At 40.7% G+C, this 19,838-nt stretch overlaps 1 protein-coding gene across 1 annotated transcript in view; it reads right to left on the bottom strand.

The window, feature by feature from the left end:
- TMED10 (transmembrane p24 trafficking protein 10) overlaps positions 1–18,116 on the bottom strand; it is a 35,868-nt gene extending 17,752 nt beyond the window's left edge. Inside the window, exon 1 of the mRNA XM_038545301.1 lies at positions 17,831–18,116. Within this exon, the coding sequence (XP_038401229.1) occupies positions 17,831–18,055 (225 nt within the window). The 5' untranslated portion in view covers positions 18,056–18,116. The remainder of the gene's footprint in view (positions 1–17,830) is intronic.
- Positions 18,117–19,838: the final 1,722 nt, after the last annotated feature.

Genomic DNA, 19,838 nt, shown 5'->3' on the forward strand with positions numbered 1-19,838 from the left:
TGAATGATGTTGATCATTAATTTGTCAATGCTTAGATCTGTGTTGGTCATTGGGGATACAGGGATATGTAAGATAGTTCCTGTCTTTGAAAGAGCTTAAAAGTCTAAATGAGATGAATAAGAAATGAGACTTCATCGTAATGTGAAAAGTACACTACTAGAAGCAAGCACAGGTGCCATGGGGTATGGAAGTTCAGAGAGTGTACTCTGGAGGTGACACATGAGATAAGTCCTGAAGGATGAACTATAATTCAGGGAAAAACAGGAGTGCAAAAACATTCAGGGTAGAAGAAAGAGCAAATATGAAGAGAAGACTTGGGGTCCAGGAAAAAAAACCAAAAAATATAGTATTATCATAATACTAGTAACTAGTACTTATCAAGCACTTACTAAATGTTGAGTACTATGCCAAATGCTTTATATGTATTTTAAACTGAATCTTGGGCAGCCCCAGTGGCTCAGCAGTTTAGCGCCACATTCAGCCTATGGTGGGATCCTGGAGACTGGGGATCGAGTCCCATGTCTGGCTTCCTGCATGGAGCCTGCTTCTCCCTCCGCCTGTGCCTCTGCCTCTCTCTCTCTCTCTCTCTGCATCTCTCATGGATAAATAAAAATTAATTAATTAATTAATTAATTAAATCTTAATGCTCTAGGTAAGAACTATTATTTCTCTTATGTTCCATAGCAGGAAATTGAAACACAGAGAGGTTAAGTGGCTGGAGAGGTTATATGGCCAGATCATATAGAAATGCAACACCAGGGGATCCCTGGGTGGCGCAGCGGTTTGGCGCCTGCCTTTGGCCCAGGGCGCGATCCTGGAGACCCGGGATCGAATCCCACGTCGGGCTCCCGGTGCATGGAGCCTGCTTCTCCCTCTGCCTATGTCTCTGCCTCTCTCTCTCTCTCTCTCTGTGACTATCATAAATAATAAATAAAATTTAAAAAAAAAAAAAAAGAAATGCAACACCATGCTAAGGAGTTTATACTTCATTTAGTACAAAGTGGAAAGGCAATGAAGAGTTTGAAACAACAGAATGATGTGATTTAGTTTGCGATTTAGAAAGATGAATCTGATAATACTGTGAAGACAAGTCCCTTGAGAGGGACAATACTAGAGATAAAATGGATTAGGGCACTATTCTAGTACTCCAGGTTAGAAATTATGAATGCTTTGGGTATGAGGAAAAGGGAACAGATTTGAGGGATTTTAAGGAGACAGAGCCCATAGGACAAAACCAAAAAGTCACTGCCCACAAGCATTAAGCCAGCAATGTAATTGAATCTAATGGGCCAGTGTAGGCCCACAAGGTCAGACAATTTTGCAAAGTGAAATGTGCCTGTCTTGAGAGAAACCAATGACTGTCATGTCACGATGGGTTTTCAGATCGTCCAATTTTTCAGAAGACGCCACACGTTTTAACTTGTATTTGAAATCTCCTAAGTTTTAAATTCTCACAGCTAATCCCAACATATGAAAAACTATCTCAAGGCCAAACAAAAGAGGTCTATAGAACCAAGTTCTTCTAGACCACCCACTTCTGACCTCTGCGTAAGACAAGAAGAAAGCTAAGAGCACATAAAAGTATTGCTCGGCAGCACTGTGGTCTCAGCAGAGATCATAGACTGTGGATGCATTTCTCACAGCAACTCTTAGTAGCCAGGATGCAGGAGCAAAGAAAAAAAGTATCAAGTGATTTAAGACTGAGGTTCTGTAACTGAGTGGTCTGGGAGAAGAAGGGGATTAAGGAATGCTGTTATAAACTTTATACACAGTATTTATTTCACCTTCACAACAATCCCAGAGAGGACTGTCTTCTTATCTCCATTTTACTGATAAGAAAACTCAGTAACTTGCCCATCATCACATAGTTAATAAATTATCTATGTGGATTTGAGGTAGTCTAAAATCCATGTTCTTCCTATATTCCATTTCGCCTCCCCACAAAAAGAATGTCTGAGAGAATGGATTGCACAGAAGCCAAGGACTAACAAAATGTGATGGATTCTCTGGGTCGGTGTGATAAAGAGGGCCTGAAGAGTCCTCTCAAGTGGGTCACTGCCCTGTTCAGTCTGCCATTCTCCACCTTGGAGTGTAACAGGCACTCACAAGGTAGAGGCTCTGAAGTCAGCAATAACTAAATAATCTGCAAGGGAAAGGGAATATATAGTACTAGAGATTCCTGAAGGCCTCTTGTTCATATGATACTTTTTCTGAAGCAACTAAAAAAAAAGGTGTAAAAAGAGACTTCTTTAGAACCTTGAACACACACATTATAGGGCAAAGGTCTGAGAACTAATCAAATTTCAAAGTAATGTGTAGTCACCAGTGTGGGGTCATTCTTCCTTTCTTCAGACTCTGTTCACCCATGAGATACTCACACATCCCCACTCCCTAGCTCCCAAAAGCACAACACAATCCTTAAGAGCAAGGAGGAAGTTCAAAAAGATAGACTGCAAGATTAACAGATTTTCACATTCCAAGCTGATCTAAAAACTCTAACTTAGGTTTGGCTCCAATGAATAAAGTTGCAGAAAATGTAGAACTTCTCCAAGGCATATTTGGATAAAAATAAGCTTCCAGATTTGCTCACCATACTAGTTTCTTTTTTAAAGAAGATTTTTTATTTTTATTTTTTCCCTGCCCTTAAAAAGATTTTATTTTTAAGTAATCTCTATACGCAACGTAGAGAGATTTACAACCTCAAGATCAAGAATCACATATGCTCTATCATGAGCCAGCCAGGTGCCCCTAATTTAATCCATAAGGCAGAAGGAAAGGATTACAGGTTATTAGAAATGTTTAATGTAGGGCAGCCCCGGTGGCGCAGCGGTTTGGTGCCGCCTGCAGCCTGGGGTGTGATCCTGGAGACCTGGGATCAAGTCCCACGTCGGGCTCCCTGCATGGAGCCTGCTTCTCTCCCTCTGCCTGTGTCTCTGCCTCTCTCTCTATGAATAAATAAAGAAAATCTTAAAAAGAAAAGAAAAGAAATGTTTAATGTAAATGAAACCAGTAGAGGACAGCGAGGAATGGCATCAAGAATACAGCCTTAAAAAAAAAAAAAAAAAAGAATACAGCCCTAAACAGTCATCAAAGATACCATCATCTCCAGTCAGGCAAGGACCTAGCCTAGGAAAAACCACCCAGGGCACCTGAGTGGCTCAGTCAGTTGAGCACTGGACTGAATCTTGGTTTCAGCTCATGTCATGTTCTCAGGGCTGTAGTATAGTATGTATGTATGTAGTATAGTATAGTATGTAGTCCCTGTGAGGGACTCTGCATTCAGCGCAGAGTCTACTTGGGATTCTTTCCCTCTCCTACTGCCCATTCCCACTCTCCTGGCATGCGCCTGTGGTCTCTCAAATAAATAACTTTTTAAATTATGAATTTAGGGACAAGAGTCTCTCTAGATGACAAAAGAACCTAGATTTAAGTCTGAAAAGTCTTATTAAGGGGCACTTGGCTTGTTCAGTCAGTGGAGTGTGCGACTCTTGATCTCAGGTTGTGAGTTTGAGTCCCATGTTGGGTGTAGAGATTACTTAAAAAATTTTTTAAAATCTTCAAAAATAGGGGCACCTGGGTGGCTCAGTCATTGAGCATTTGCCTTTGGCTCAGGTTGTGATCCCAGGGTCCTGGGATTGAGTCCGCATAGGGCTCCCTGCAGGGAGCCTGCTTCTCCCTCTGCCTCTCTCTCTCTCTGTGTCTCTTATGAATAAATAATAAAAACTTTAAAAAACAATCTTTAAAAATAGAAAACTTTTATTAAGGCATTACCAAAATCCTTCACTGAGCACTTTGCAAAATGAATTAGGAAGTCTGCCATGTTTTTCTGAAAGACTCTGATACTCAGAAGGGGTAAAAATTGCTTACATTGTCCCTTGCTACACTGAACTGAGTAACTACAATTATGGTGGAATCACTTGCTTTGGACATGTGACATCTGAAAGAAAATATATTAAACATTCATCCTAGAAAAAATAAATAAATAAATAAATAAAAAATAAAGATTCATCCTAGGGCAAAGACTCAAATGCTTTACAAGAGGCTGAAGGCAAAAGACCCATCACTGCCTACAGCTTTCATCAGAATGAAATTTACTCCCTAAAAGTGTATAATAATGATCACAATTCCCTAAGGGCCTTCGCATTTCTATATTCCTCATGACCTTCAGTTGACACAACTATATGAGGGTTGTTTATCCAGGTGAATATTTGGAAATCCAAGTAAGCAACATGACAACCTTCATTTTAGGCTCTTAAGGACTGTTGGGCATTCTGAGATTCTAGAATTTTTCTGAAAATCAGTAGGTTTCTCATATAGTTCACAACTTTACAATTTAGGAGCCAAGTCATTGATCCTTGTGTATGTGTGTATGTGTGTGTGTGACCCAAGCCATTGATCTTAATTAAAAAAAAAAAAAATCAGGGATCCCTGGGTGGCGCAGCAGTTTGGCGCCTGCCTTTGGCCCAGGGCGTGATCCTGGAGACCTGGGATCAAATCCTACATCAGGCTCCCGGTGCATGGAGCCTGCCTCTCCCTCTGCCTATGGCTCTGCCTCTCTCCCTTTCTCTCTCTGTGACTATCATAAATAAATAAATAAATAAATAAATAAATAAATAAATAAATAAATAAATAAATAAAAATCATATGCACTAACCCCAACATAAATAAATAAATCAGCAGGTAGCTAAAATTAAGAAATAGAGAAGTGAGCCAAGCTCATGACTAGCCAGAGCTGGCAAAGTCTAAAAGGTTGAAATGATGGTTTTAAATTTCCTTTAATTAAAATGTTCTAATTACAGATCACCTTAAAAGATCATCTGGTTTATCAAGAATTGAGAGATTCTATTTTTTCTTCTTAAATTCTACTAAAGTATGTTGGTAATATGATAAATAACTGCCAATTTTACCTTCTGTAACAGCAAGTCCTTAAAAAATTACTTATTTCCCTTTAAACAATACTTACAGAGTTTATTAAAAGTTCTTAATTAAACAAAGGTAACATGAAACCATTAAAATTTGCTCATATGACATCAAAGAATGGGAAGTAATACAGATTTGTTCTAGATAACACCTTCTGAAAAGCAAACCAAAGTTCACAACTTAGTAAGTAGGGAAAAAGTGTTAATTGTGTAAGAAGAGTAGCTGATGTCAAGAATATGTGAATACTCACACTGAAACTGTCAAATAAGTGAAAATACAGGTCACGGGGGGAAAAAATTCCTTTAGAATTGGATTTTCTTGGACCATTCTAAGCAGCAGCCAGAAAACAGGTTCTTGAGCAGGTCTTGAAGCCTGCTCGCATTTCTTTTATGAAATATTCAAGATAATACCATGCCTACTTGACAAGGATCTTTAAGAAGCTTGGGTCCAAACACTAGGCAAATAAAGCAATCAGTAATAAAAGAATATAGAGCTTGTCTGGAGGAAGAAACAAATAGGCACTATCAAGAACCTGAATTGAGCAAATGGTAAGTACAGAATCTCTTTGGCTCTAAGTTTTCTGGAAGCCAACATTAAAAAACAAGAGAACCAAGTTGGTTACACATAATTTGTTTTCTGATGAAAGCTCACAAATTTATCTTCAGAGATAATTTTCCTGGAACTAGACATGAAGTAAAATCAGGAAGGTCCTTGTAAAAAGACTGTGACCAATATTAGACTCTCCAATTTCAAACACTGCCTTGCTAAAGATACAAAGACAGTCTGAATGAGTGTTCCTCTATAATGATGTGCCTGACCTGATGCAGAGGTGGGACCTGAAGGACCTAGACAAAGGCTCTAGTGCTCTGGTTCTCTGCCCTAATTTAGCACTACAATCTCTCTCTCCATCCCACTCCCTTGCTTACTCCTCACAGAATTCCCAGACTTACTAAAATTGCAAGAAGCCTGGGACAACTTTCGGTCACTTGTTGAAACAAGTTAAAAAAAAAAAAAAAAAAAGGTCAGGAAGAGAGGTCTTAAAAATAATACTATCTACCCAGACCTCCATTTCTTATACCATTTTCCAATAAAAGGAACCAGAAAAAAAAAAAAAAAAGAAAGAAAGAAAAGAAAAAGAAAGAATGAAAAAGAAAAAAAAAAGGAACCAGAAATTCTTGGAGAAATGGTTGGTCCTAGGACTGGGGCAGAAAGTTATACAAGTTAAGCCTGCAGCATTTTGTAATGCCAGAAAGTACGAATGTTCTCAAAAACAAAACAAAAAACAGGAATGAGGGCATGTCCAAGGGACGGAGAAGCCAAATGAAAGAGCACCCAATGGCCAAGGCTGAAACAAGCTGAGCAACAAAATATACTGGTATTGGGCTGTAATCAAAGTAAAAGTATAGGGTATCTGGATGGCTGAGTGGTTGAGCATTTGGCTTTGGCTCAGGTCCTGATCCCAGGGTCGTGGAATTGAGTCCTGCAACAGGCTCACCGCAGGGAGCCTGCTTCTCCCTCTGCCTACGTCTCTCCCTCTCTCTGTCTCTCATGAATAAAATCTTAAAATTACAAAAAAAAGAAGTATAAAAAGAATATCCATGAATCCAAACTGATAAAAAGAATTAAACAAATGAAGGAGAAGAAACAAATCCCTCCCATGCAGAAGACTCAAATAATTTACGAAGAAAACAGTGCCCTCAAGAAGATTGAGACTGAGCATAACTCCCCGCTCCTGAACTGTGGGCTGTACATAGTGATTTCCTTCCAAAAGCATAGTATGGAAAGGGAGAAAAAAGTAACTTACCTTGGAAAAACCTAACAACTACTCAGCCAGATAATCAAGGTCAATAGCAGCAACAATGATAAATCATGTTGACAGTACGCTCCCTTAATATGATATAATGAAAAATGGCACTTTACCTCTGTGAGCTTCCTCTCCCAAATTCATAATCCCAGTTTTACCATTAGGAAAACATCAGACAAATCCCAATTAGAGGGGCATCCTACAAAATACTTGACTAATACTCCTCTAAATTCACAAGGTCATCCAAAACAAGTCTGAGAAACTGCCATAATCTAGAGGAGCCCAAAGAAACATGACTAAATGTAACATATTCTGGATGGGATCCTGGAACAGAAAAAAGAACACCAGGTGAAAACTAAGGAAAGTTGAGTAAGTATGGACTTTAGTCGATAACAACATACAAATACTGGTTGATGCACTGTGACAAATATGTAAATGTTAATTAACAATAGGGGAAACTGTAGAGAATACGAGAGCTGTACTATCTTCACTGTTTTTCTGCAAATCTAAAACTGTTCTCAAATTAAAAGTTCGTTTAAAAAAATACTATTCAGGGCACCTCGGTGGCTCAGTTAGTTAAGCATCTGCCTTCAGCTCAGGTCATGATTCCAGGGTCCTAAGATAATAGGGCCCCTGCATCCGGCTCCCTACTCAGCAGGGAGTCTGCTTCTCCTTCTCCTCCTTGCTCATGCTCTCTCTTGCTATCTCTGTCACTCTCTCAAATAAATAAAATAATAAAATAAAATAAAATAATAAAATACATTAATTAGAAAGATGAATTCAAATGCATATATACACACATCTCTCCAGATTCTGAAGAAATTTAGTCTATGCAGAGCCAAGCATGCATTAAGCATCTTTTTTAAAAAATTATATTTTAAAAAAGAGTTTATTTGGTGAGATCACGTGAAAGCATGGGGAGGGGCACAGAGAGAGGGAGAGAGAAATCTCAAGCAGACTCTGCACTGAGCACAGAGCCTAATGCAGGGCTAGAGTCCAATGCAGGGCTCAATCTCACGACTGTGAGATTATGACCTGCACCAAAATCAAGAGTTGGAGGCTTAGCAAACTGAGCCACCCAGGTGCCCTGCATTAAGCATTTTCACAAACTTTTTTGAGGTATATACAAAGAGTTATTTTGGACCAAGTCTACACCTATTCTGTAAAATAACATATGGTGTATGAGAAAGGTGGCAAGTCTGTCTTTCTATTGGCAAAGGTCACACACTGGTTTCATTTACGGACTCAGCTCCATACCCCACAAGTCTAAGAAAATGTTAAAAAATAAAAAACAAAAACCCCCACTTCTTTTCCAGGAGGGCTACCATAGCAGGAGAGGTCAATTAGCTTGCAATTTTGGTGTAGCTGGTGAAAATCTGAAAATGTAATTTCCTTCAAATAGGCTCCTCCTTGCACTGTCTTCCTCAGGTTTACAATCAGTGTGTGGTATAAAGTTTGAGTATGCAATGTGTACATATTATTTCATGGGTAGCTATCACCCTTTGTAGCTCCAAAATGACTAACTCAGGAATTGAGAAATATCAGGTCCCTTGTAGAAACTCTGTACCCTGATAAAAATGAACTGAAACAGAAATACCTATTCTCTTCCCCCTTTGAGAGACATTACAGCATAACAGACTGAATATGCTAGAGTCACATCTCAGGTCTGTGTTCAAATCACAATTGTGCCACTTACTAGCTATACAGTTTTGGGCATATTCCTTAACCTTTCTGTTCCTCATACGTAAAATAAGGATGACAGCACATACTTTATGAGGTTATTGTGAGGATTAAATTTAATATAGGTAAAGTGCATGGAATAGTGTCTGGCACATGGCTACACTCATTAAGTGTTACTATTATTGTCACTGTTGTTAGCATTATTTTTTTTTTTTTTTTTTTTTTTTATTTGTGATAGTCACAGAGAGAGAGAGAGAATGAGGCAGAGACACAGGCAGAGGGAGAAGCAGGCTCCAGGCACCGGGAGCCCGACGTGGGATTCAATCCCGGGTCTCCAGGATCGCGCCCTGGGCCAAAGGCAGGCGCCAAACCGCTGCGCCACCCAGGGATCCCTGTTGTTAGCATTATTATGATAACTACTTATTAGTAACAACTCAGAACTCCATAAACATTTAGGTTACTAACCATACTTCCAACCTAATAGTGCTAGTGGATGGCAAACTACATAAAATACACTACACTGACTAAACCCAGGGATAGTAAGGGCCAAATGGTTACTGCATGGAAACAGAAAAAGACAAAAAAGTAAACTCTCAAAGCAGCAGTAGCAGCAAGATTTAGAAACTGAAGGGATACAAAATGTCTAACCAAGCAGGTATTCAATGACATCTTTTAGTTGCTAAGAAGGGATAGTAAGAAATACAAGGACTCCAGCAATTCCTGCATGCGTTTTTTAACAAAGTAATAAACTACATGTAAAACCCAACACCGGGGGAGAGAAGGGGTATTGTATGTGTATGATTAGGGGCTGTAGGTCTATATCCTTCTTCTGGTAAAAGTTAACCAGTGAATCTTGAGCCATGGGGTCTATTACCCTAAGACATAAAAAAGGAGAAAGACCACGAATCACTGAAGATGCTGTAGTTTTAAACTAGAAAAACAGTACAGTAGTCTCCCCTTATGCTTGGTTTCACTTTCTGTGTTTCCAGTTACCTGCAGTCCGCTGCGGTACAGAAGCAGATGATCCTCCTTCAGATATATGTTCAGAAGATCAATAGTAGCCTAATACTACTTCACAATGTCTATGTTCTTCACTTCATCTCATCACATAGACATTTCAACATCTCACATCATCACAAGAAGAAAGGTAAGCTACCACAAGTCACCACTGTTTTCAAACTTGAACACAGGTAACTGATGGCCTAGATGCTATATATAAGGGGCGTAAAATGAATTTACCCTGATCTTTCAAACAAGAGCAAGTACTAACAAGTCTACCAATTGCATCCCTGAAATCAAAGGATCACATCTAGATTATATCCAGAACAAAGTCCAATTTAGAAAGGCCACAAGTAGTATTTAACAATGCTAAATTCTTTCAAATTTCCAACACAATTCTATAATGACATAGCATAGCACAAAGGAATTGCTAGAGGCGGCTTGTAGAAGTGTTGACAACTTGGGGCACCTGGGTGGCTCAGTAGGTTAAACATCTGACTCTTGGTTTCAGATTGTGATCTCAGGGTCCTGAGAATGAGCTACATCAGGCTCCGCACTCAGTGGGGAGTCTTATTGAGATTCTCTCCCTCTCTCTCTGCCTATACCCCAAAAAAATAATAAATTAATAAACAAAATCTTAAAAAAAGAGAGAGAAGTGTTCAAACCTAGAAATGGACAATTTCTAGGCACTGGGTGTGGTAATGGATAGATGCTCTATTCCTGCTTCTATCAACATTCTACATTAACTCAACATAGGCAACACGTCATGCTTGACTGGGTGGGGGAAGGGGGAGGAGTTGTGGGGAAGAAAGGAAGAAAGAGAGGGAGGAAGGGAGGGGAATGAGAACGAAAGACCAGTTGCTGCCCTAACAATATGACTGCGGGGGTGAAGCCAGATCAAATGTTTTTTTTCATACTGTTCCAAAGTTATTTACGGTAAAAACCTCCAGCGTGACCCTTTAAGGGACAAACAAAGCCTTGTTCTTTCTTAACAACTAGTCCCTTGATTTCCCACACATTACGTTGAACAATGAGATTGGGGGCACAGGATTAAGCAGATGACATCAACCTCCCTCAAGTCGGAGGCTTGTTTGGGAGCCCAAATTCTGGTCTGTGGCCAGCTAGCTGATTTCACAGAGGGCTCTACTGTCCAGACTGCCAGGCTGAGTTACGTATATGGGGGCAATGGCTCAGATCAACCACCAGTCAGCAATTCACGTAAGAGACAGCATAGAAGTCACTGTACTCTGTTGGATTACCTTCATAAATCTGTTCCATTTTCCTAGAAACTAGGCTCAGTCTTCAGAAGTCATCATAAAGACATGGCATAGCAATTTCCATTTCTAAGCAGCCCTCTTCTCTAGGTCAGTTCAAAAGAGAAGGCTGCAGATAGCTGTTCACTAAGAGAGATATAAATGAAATAGCATACTGTTTAACTTTTACAGAGAAAGAAACACAAGATCAGAAATCTTGTATATAGGGGATCCCTGGGTGGCTCAGCGGTTTAGCGTCTGCCTTTGGCCCAGGGCACGATCCTGGAGTCCCGGGATGGAGTCCCACATCAGGCTCCGGCAAGGAGCCTGCTTCTCCCTCCTCCTGTGTCTCTGCCTCTCTCTCTCTGTCTATCATAAATAAATAAATAAATCTTAAAAAAAAAATCTTGTATATAATAGAAAAAGAAACTACCCTTTAATACTATTAAATGTAAAACTACCTATTTATTGTACTGTTTCTAACCCATTGGACAAAAGTCACACCAAATGTCAATTTGAAAAAGACAGATTTTCCCCAACAGAAGAAGATCAGCCCTCACTACAGATGCCAGTAATAAACTGAAATAACTGTTCTAAATAAAAGAATCTCAAAACTATAGCATATATGTGTATGCACATACACACAATCCTTCCATAACTTTCAATGGGAAAAAAAAAAAAAGTTTAAAGCCAATGGTTTCCCAGCTGCCAAGATATTCCTTGGTAAATTTTAGGCTTGAATTGTGATAGGCCTAGGACTCAATGCTGAACTCTTCAAATGATTTGTTTGGCCTTCTATAAGCCAGTTGGGAAGACTGGCACCAAATATCCAATGAAAAATAATTGCATTTAATAAAATGAACTGTTAATTAGTATTAGCCCTCTTGAAAAATTACAATGAAAAAGTCACTGATAAGATTATTTGGAAGAGGCTGAAAAATCATAAATCATTTCAATTATTACCATTAAGCTTTCTTTCCTTTTGGGTGATGATTAGGACAATTGCTCACAACTGCTTTTCTCTCTCTACAATCTATTTCTAAAGGATAAATTGCCCTTAGGCAACAACTCATCTCATCCCCTAAACCTAATTCATCCTCTAATTTCCAAAATTAACAAGCATTCTAAATAATAAATGGTACTGGAGCTTATTAAAATATCATGATATAATCTAGTCTTAATTAAAATGTGGTTTTCAATTAAAAAATCAACAGTTGAAATTCTAAATCCCTACAACAGGCTTTTTATTATGCACCTGAAGCAATGAAAAAATTTCCATAGTCACTAAAATGATGAGTCAATACTTTCTGCTTCAATTTCATGTTGCAAAGTCTTTAAATCTGATACTACTTAGCCTGAGTTAGCCTCATTTTGTGAAAAGAACAGGGAAGGGTGGTATGGGATAAATTCCCTAGAAATCTCAACACAAAACACTTAATATAGTTCTGAAGCTGAAATCTTAGCAATAGAGTTCATCGTTTCAATCCATTCCTCTATTCAGAGAGGGCTTCCCTGACCAAATACTCTTTACCCTTCAGTCACTCTCTACCTACTACTGTTTGACTTTTGTTTTGTTTTGTTTTGTTGTTGTTGACTTTTCTTTATAGTACTTACCACTACCTGCAATTGTGTGCATTTTTTGAACTTGTCTTTGTTCCCCAGTGTAGCTTAAGGACCTTGTCTGCTATTTATCCCCATTTCCCTACCTAGGTCTGGCATATACTAAATATTAAAATATTTATTGCATAAATAGGAGAATCAACAAAATCCTCAGAACTCTTCTCATTATAATATACTTTATCAGGTCACTGCAATGACAAAAGACAGAGGAGTGAAACTAGCAATTCAATTTTCATTTAGTAGAGAAGAAAACAAGAGTACTAATATATTTGACCCATCCCCAGAATAATAAAGAACCACCTCAATTAGTCCTTCCAACAAATAATTCTATGAGATCTATCATCCCCATCTTATAGATCAGGGACCCAAGGACAAGAGTTAAGTAATTCCCTCAAGAGCATACACCCTTTAAGTGGCGAAGCCGCTGAGATTTGAACTCAAATTTGTCTGACTCCAGATCCAGGTTCCTCCCAAAACACTTCTATTTAATAAGAACTGCTATTTAATGAGGTTAATATATTTAACTCAGTTACAACAATGTGTACACAGTACATTAACCTTACGACACAATGATGAATGAGATCTTAATGACTGCACAAAGTAAGTACCATACTATATCAAAAGTGCCATGTCAAATACGTTACAATGGAAACACACGGGTTTACAGGTAAACACCAGTCCAGATTAAGAGAACACTATATTCAAGGAACTGCATAGGGTTCAGTATGGTGAGAGTCAGGAGTGAGAGTAAAGTGAAGAGGAAGAAAGAGTAGGAAAAAATGAGAGATAAGGCTAGGACACTGCCAATTCATTTGTTCATTAACTCTTTATGTTGAAGTCTACTATGTACTATGTGCCAGGCACCGTATTAGAGACACAAATTTCAATGGTGAGACATAGTCTCTGTTCAACTACATTTACAAAAATCCTTATAAGAGAGAATGCCTTATTCAGAGTGACAATGAAACATCAAGTCCAGCTGGCTAGATTTTGCACGTCAGAAAGCCTCCAGCCCCGCCCCCCCCCTTAACCTCAATCCAAATGCTGCTTGAACCAAAGGTGGACAGATGACCAAAGAGAAGACAATCAATAGGCTATGAGAAAACTAGAATGTGACCTGGCATATAAAAAGAGCTAAACCAATCAGATTCTCTTACTAAAGAGGTGTACTTCAGAAGTAAAAATGACATACAAAGAGAATCCTCAAGCACAGTCTGGGACACAAGTGATCAAAAGTTAAGAGAAAGTGATGAGATGCTACAAAAAAGGTTGCAAATTATGATAAGGGACTGGACTGAGCCCACAAGTATTCTGTGGCCTGTATATTAAATTTTTTTAAGATTTATTTATTCATGAGAAAGAGAGAGAAGCAGAGACACAGGCAGAGGAACAAGCAGGCTCCCTGTGGGGAGCCTGATGCAGGACTCAATCCCAGGACCCCGGGATCACGACCTGAGCCAAAGGCAGACGTTCAACCACTGAGGTACCCAGTATATTAATTTTGTTTTAAATGACACCTAGCTATGGTCTTTAAAATACTATTCCCCAGAAAATGGACCAGAACTCCTTGAAGGAATAGTTGCTTCCAGGTCAAGGGTTGGACATACAAAAGATGAGCCCAGGATACCTTGTTCCACAAAACAGGAAGCTATCAAATCCTAATGGGATTGTGCCAAAAGGGTACAGGAGTCAAAGAGACATGTGAGTATAAAGAAATAACACAACTGATACAATGACTCTAAAAATGGAAATAACAAAAAAATGCTTTCAGTGTAATACTTAAAATAAAAACCTGGGGCACCTGGGTGGCTTAGTCAGTTAAGTGATCGACTCTTGAGATCAAGCCCTGTGTAAACCTCTGCCCTCAGTGGGTAATGTTTCTCTCCCTCTCCCTATCCCCTAGCTCATTCTCTAAATATAAATAAATAAATCTTTTTAAAAAGATTTTATTTATTTATTTGAGAGAGAGTGCACGCTTGCATGCACACACACAGAGGGGAAAGGGAGAAGAAGGCTCCTCACTAAGTAAGAAGCCCAATGCAGGACTCGATTCCAGGATGCTGGGATCATGACCTGAGCCTGAGGCAGACACTTCACCTACTGAGCCACTCAGGTGTCACTAAATAAATCTTTTAAAAAACAGAACAAAACCTTCTTTGGACTACACTGGAAATGACAAGGGCAACAATCTCTTACTCTGAAAATTGTCAAAAGAAAGACTGAATTTGGGCAGCCCGGGTGGCTCAGCGGTTTGGTGCCACCTTCAGCCCGATCGGGTCCCACGTCGGGCTCCCTGCATGGAACCTGCTTCTCCCTCTCCGTCTCTCAAGAATAAATAAATAAAATCTTAAAAAAAAAAAAAAAAAAAAAAAAGACTGAATTTTATGTTCATCCTATAAATTTTAGGGTAATCCAATGGTCTTAAAAACTGATGAGGGCAGCCTGGGTGGCTCAGCGGTTTGGCACCACCTTCAGCCCAGGGCCTGATCCTGGAGACCCAGGATGGAGTCCCACGTCGGGCTCCCTGCATGGAGCCTGCTTCTCCCTCTGCCTGTGTCTCTGCCTCTCTCTGTGTGTCCCTCATGAATAAATAAATTTAAAAAGAAAAATTTGATGGGGTCCTGGGTGGCTCAATTGGTTAAGTGGCTGTCTTCCGCTCAGGTCATGATCCCAGGTTGAGCCCCATATCAAGCTTCCTGCTCCGCAGTCTGCTTCTCCCTTTCCCACTGCCCCTCCCCCCATTGTTCGTGAGCATGCGTTCTCTCACACACTCTCTCTTCCCTCATATTAGTAAATGAGATCTTTAAAAAACATTTTTTTTTAATTTGATGAATTCTTTAAGAATTCTAGCTAACGGGTACCTGAGTGGCTCAGTTAGTTAAGCATCTGCCTTCAGCTGAGGTCATGGTCTCTAGGTCCTAGGATCAAGCCCCACCTCAGGCACTCTGCTCAGCCTGAATATGAATTGAGTATACTAGTGGCATTATTGTTAGTTTTGCAAAGTGTGATTATAGACACTTAACGCTGTGATTACACTCATATGTTTAAAGAGATTCATGCCGAAGCAGGCAAGATTGAAATAGTATAATATTCGGGATTTACTTTAAAACAATTTAGCATAGGGACACCTGGGTGGCTCAGTGGGTTGAGTGTCTGTCTGCCTTTGGCTTAAGGCGTGATCCCAGAGTCTTGGGATCGAGTCCCACATCGGGCTTCCTGCATGGAGCCTGCTTCTCCCTCTGCCTATGTCTCTGCCTCTTTCTCTCTGTCTCATGAACGAATGGAATCTTTAAAAAATAGTAATAATAAAACAATTTAGCCTAACATGTGAAGGGGGAGCCAGTTTCAATGAAAAAAGTATGGCAACATCTTGATAATTTCTGAATCTGGGTACTGTATTTACAGTGGACTGACTGTACACTTCTCTACTAAACTGCCAACAAACCAGGGGCACCTGGCTGGCTCGGTCAGTAGAGCATGTGACTCTTGATCTTAGAGTTCTAAGTTCAAGCCCCATGTGGGCAAAACTTACTTAAGAAAACACTGTGAACAAACCAATGCCAAAGCCAATTTGAATTAGTGATATTTAAAAATCAGTAGCTTTCACATCAAAATCTAGATTTCTAACTTCATATGAAAAATTAAATGTGGCAACAAGGCCTACATCAAGAGATGAGTACTGGCTACTCCAAATTAACAGTTTCTACTACTCCCAGTTATCCCCCATTAACCATCACTGCTGCTGTTTTTAATCCTATCTGGCCCAATTCATTCATTTACGTTGCCTCCTGGGCATTGGGATTAGGACCCCAAGTCGTTCAACTAAGCTGGCTAGAAGCATGAGAACAGAGCGGACCTAGGGAGCGCAACCGAGGGATAGTAAAATGCTAATAAGTAGATGTACAGACTCCTGCTATTGAGGTCTCTCCAACAGCCCTGGAGACAGATGTAATTCTCACGAGGCCCTAAAGCTACACTATGTTTCCTGTGTAAGTACTTAGTAGAAGCAAGGCCATATGCCTGATATTCTGGAAAATATGAACATGAAAATTACTCTTGCCCTCGGGATACTAATAGTCTGGTAAGATATAAGGACAAACAGCTACAATGTAAGATGAAAATACGTGCGTTTAAGGTACTGTTCAGGGTGGCTCATATAAAATGCAAAGTGGGGAGTGACAAAGTATATAAAGCTTCAGAAGCAGATCATAAAGAGTCCTACAGAGCATGTTGGGAAATTTAAACTTTATCAGATGAGCAACAGTGAGCCACTGAAGGGCTTCAAAATATAAATACAAATCAGAGGGGGCAACACTGGAAGTGAGAGCAGTCTCCCTCCTTGCTGAAATTCTCTTATTCTATGCACTACATCCCTTGAGGTGCTAGCAGCATGACCCCCAAAACGTTGCGTCTAAGCCTCTAAAATTACACAATCATAGCTTTCTTGGTTAGCCAGAAGCTTGGTACCTGAAGGAAATAATAAAAGAAAGGGTCACTGAACAACACCCCTAAAAACAGTTTATATCTCCCAAAGAAAGTCTAAATAAATTGCATCTGTTACTACTTCTGGGTTTCAATATCTTAAACATAAATTATAGTCTTATCTACCTGAAGCTCTATTAAAAAGTAAAAATATTTTTTTTTCCTATTTTGTCTAAGACCCATTTTTGTTAAAAAAACAAAAACAAAAACAAGAGCTAACTGCGAATAAATAAAGCACAATCAAATCTTGACTGAGATCGTGTTACAGCAACGTTTCAAAGATCTGGCTGGTCATCCTAAGGGGAAAATAGGGCCAAATTGGCATTATAGTAGTAGCTGTCACCACGCAGGAGGGTCGCTGAAATTTACATAAAAATAGGCCAGCTTCAGACTCTGGGGTACCATAAAAGAAAGTCATTACAAGGTGAGATCACCATTTTGCGATCGACTTTTATCATTCACAGGAACGACGATAATCAGGGAGAATATAAAATTGCAGTGCTTTTCTTTCACCTTAATTAACTCCCGCACTAAGGATTCCAGCTCTGACATCGATTTATTCTACACCCCTCTGAGCCTCCGTTTGCTCACGTGCAACACGAAGCCAACAGTACCTACTTCACAGAGTAGGAACCAAATGGTATCAAGTGGCACGTGACCTGACGCACAGCCAAGGCTCGACACAGCAGGTCTTATTATTCACAATGAGCTTCAGCCGCACCACGGTTTTCCTACAGTCACCAGTTTGTCTCAAGATGCCAATCCCCACCTACACGCAACACCCAAGGACTTCTTGGGGAGACAAGCCACAGTTCAAGATACCGAAGGCCGAACCCCGTAGCGGGCGCCGACCCCGCGGCCGCGCGGTCCTGGCGAGGGTTCCCGGCCCCGCCCCGCCCACGCCAAGCGGCGGGGGCGAGGGGCGGTCTCCACAGCGCGCCCTCAGCGCTGCCAGGAGGCCCGGCCGCCCTCCAGGCCTCCGCCCGCCCGCCCGCTCCCCTCCCCTCCCCATCCTCAGCCTCCCCTCGTCGGCGCCTACGGGCTTCCCGGCCCGCGCCGCCCACTGCCGCACCTTGAGGTGGGTGCGCAGGCCGCCAGCGCCCCCAGACTGGTCGGTGATCTCGTACGCGCCCGTCACCAGCAGGTCCTTGTGGATCTCCTCTCGGAGGCACTTGCGGGAGTTAACGGGCAGATGGAAGGAGATGGCAAGCACCGAGGCGGGGCCGAACAGCAATAAAAGCAGCAGCGCTGACGGACAAGGGCCACGCGGAGCTTGTGGGCCAGACAAGCCAGACATGGTGCCGGAGACTGTTCACCTCCTCGGGCCTCGACCGCGCCGGAACCGGGAGGGCCCACGTGACTCACCTCTGACCTAATGCCGTGGGCGCCATTTTGGAGACTGGCAAATGGTGGCGGGGAAGGATAGATGGTAACTCTTTTGAAAGGGAAGAAAGGATACGATACCACGTAGTGGCCACAAGTTAAAGTGCTTAAATAAGACTTTCTAGAAGTTAACCGCAGACGCTTTATTTTTGTCAAGCTTAGCGATTGCTCACCCGGCCGTAGCAAGTATGGGCAGCCCCGGAAGTAATTCTCCTTTAACTTCCGGAAGTAGTACCGGAGAGTTTTTAAGGTCGGTGATACCATAGCAACGAAGCCCCAATAGGAAACAGCCACAAGGCCCTTCTTTGGGTCCACCCACCAGCGGCTCTGGCGCTCCAGGCGAGGCAGAGGTGCAGTCCCAGCGCCTTGCAGCCTCAGTGTCAACTGGGACATTGAGCACTTAAGAAGGAAACTTTGAGAGATTGAGGGGAGAGATTCCAATTGGCTATTAGGAGAGCAGTGCCAGTATCTCAGATTAGGTGTACGGGTCACCTGGTGAATGTGGGCTAGGCGGCGTCCAGTTAGTTCATGCACCTGAGCAGTTTTGGGCTGGAGGGATGGCTCTCTGAATGTGCATCTTGTTTGGTAAACCTTAGGTGCCTACTATGTTAGGTAATATTCAAACTAAATTTGGGTTCTGTATTTCTTTTAAGATTTTATTTTTAAATAATCTCTGAGTCCAGGGTGGCGCTGGAACCCACAACTCTGAGGTCAGGGGTTACATGCTCCACCCACTGAGCCAGGCAGGTGCCCCTGTATTTTGTATTTAAATTGAATAAAACACAATGATTTAGTTCAGTCTGAGAGATGGAGCTAATGCAGTTGACCAAATAAGCGCTGTCAATTATTTGTGTGTTTTAAATGCATAAACACCTTAGGGATCAAATAGGCTAGTCTGTAGTAAGTAAATTTACACCATAATCATTCATGTGTTCCTATAACAAATATTCATTGAGTACCTACTATGTGCTGGACATTATACTATCCATGAATACCAACATGTATTGATTTAACAAATCACTATCGCTACCAAATATTCAGGGCTGAAGAAAATGTGAAAATGAAAAAGGAATAGCCTATGTTTAGAATCATCTACTTTGATTAGCGTTCATTGAGCATTTACAGAAATACCCAGAAGATGGACTATCTGCTTTTAGCAATTTAAATGATTGTTCAGTATTTAATCACTCCTTTCAGTCCACCTGAAACTGGAACTGAAGTCCCACAAGCAAAATAAAAACAAACATAAAGGAGCTGTAAAGCATTTTAAAATTTGGCAAATGTCATATAATAATTATTTTATGAGGTGTCCATTTAGAAACATTTAGTTTGATTATTTTATCCCTGATCTAAGATAAGATTGCTAATCTACTACTCAGTACTCAGTATATCCTGATAATTTGCATTGGCCTTTTCCCTGCCTGTGCTGACCATTAACCAAAGATTTGCAACCCATAAAATCCTGGGTCTGTGTTTATGTGTGTGTGTGTGTGTGTGTGTGTGTGTTTTAATTCTATCTTACATTTATATAATAACTTACATGTTTTTAAATATCTTCACATAATTACCTCACTTGACATTTTCAAACACCATAGGCTGGGCAAGTCTGTTCATTTTATAGATCAGGGAAACTGAAGTCCTGAGAGGCCAAAGAGCTTTTATACCCCAAATCCCATTGTATAAATGTGACACAGTCT

Source organism: Canis lupus, chromosome 8 (genome assembly GCF_011100685.1).
Source record: "Canis lupus familiaris isolate Mischka breed German Shepherd chromosome 8, alternate assembly UU_Cfam_GSD_1.0, whole genome shotgun sequence".
NCBI lineage: Eukaryota > Metazoa > Chordata > Mammalia > Carnivora > Canidae > Canis > Canis lupus.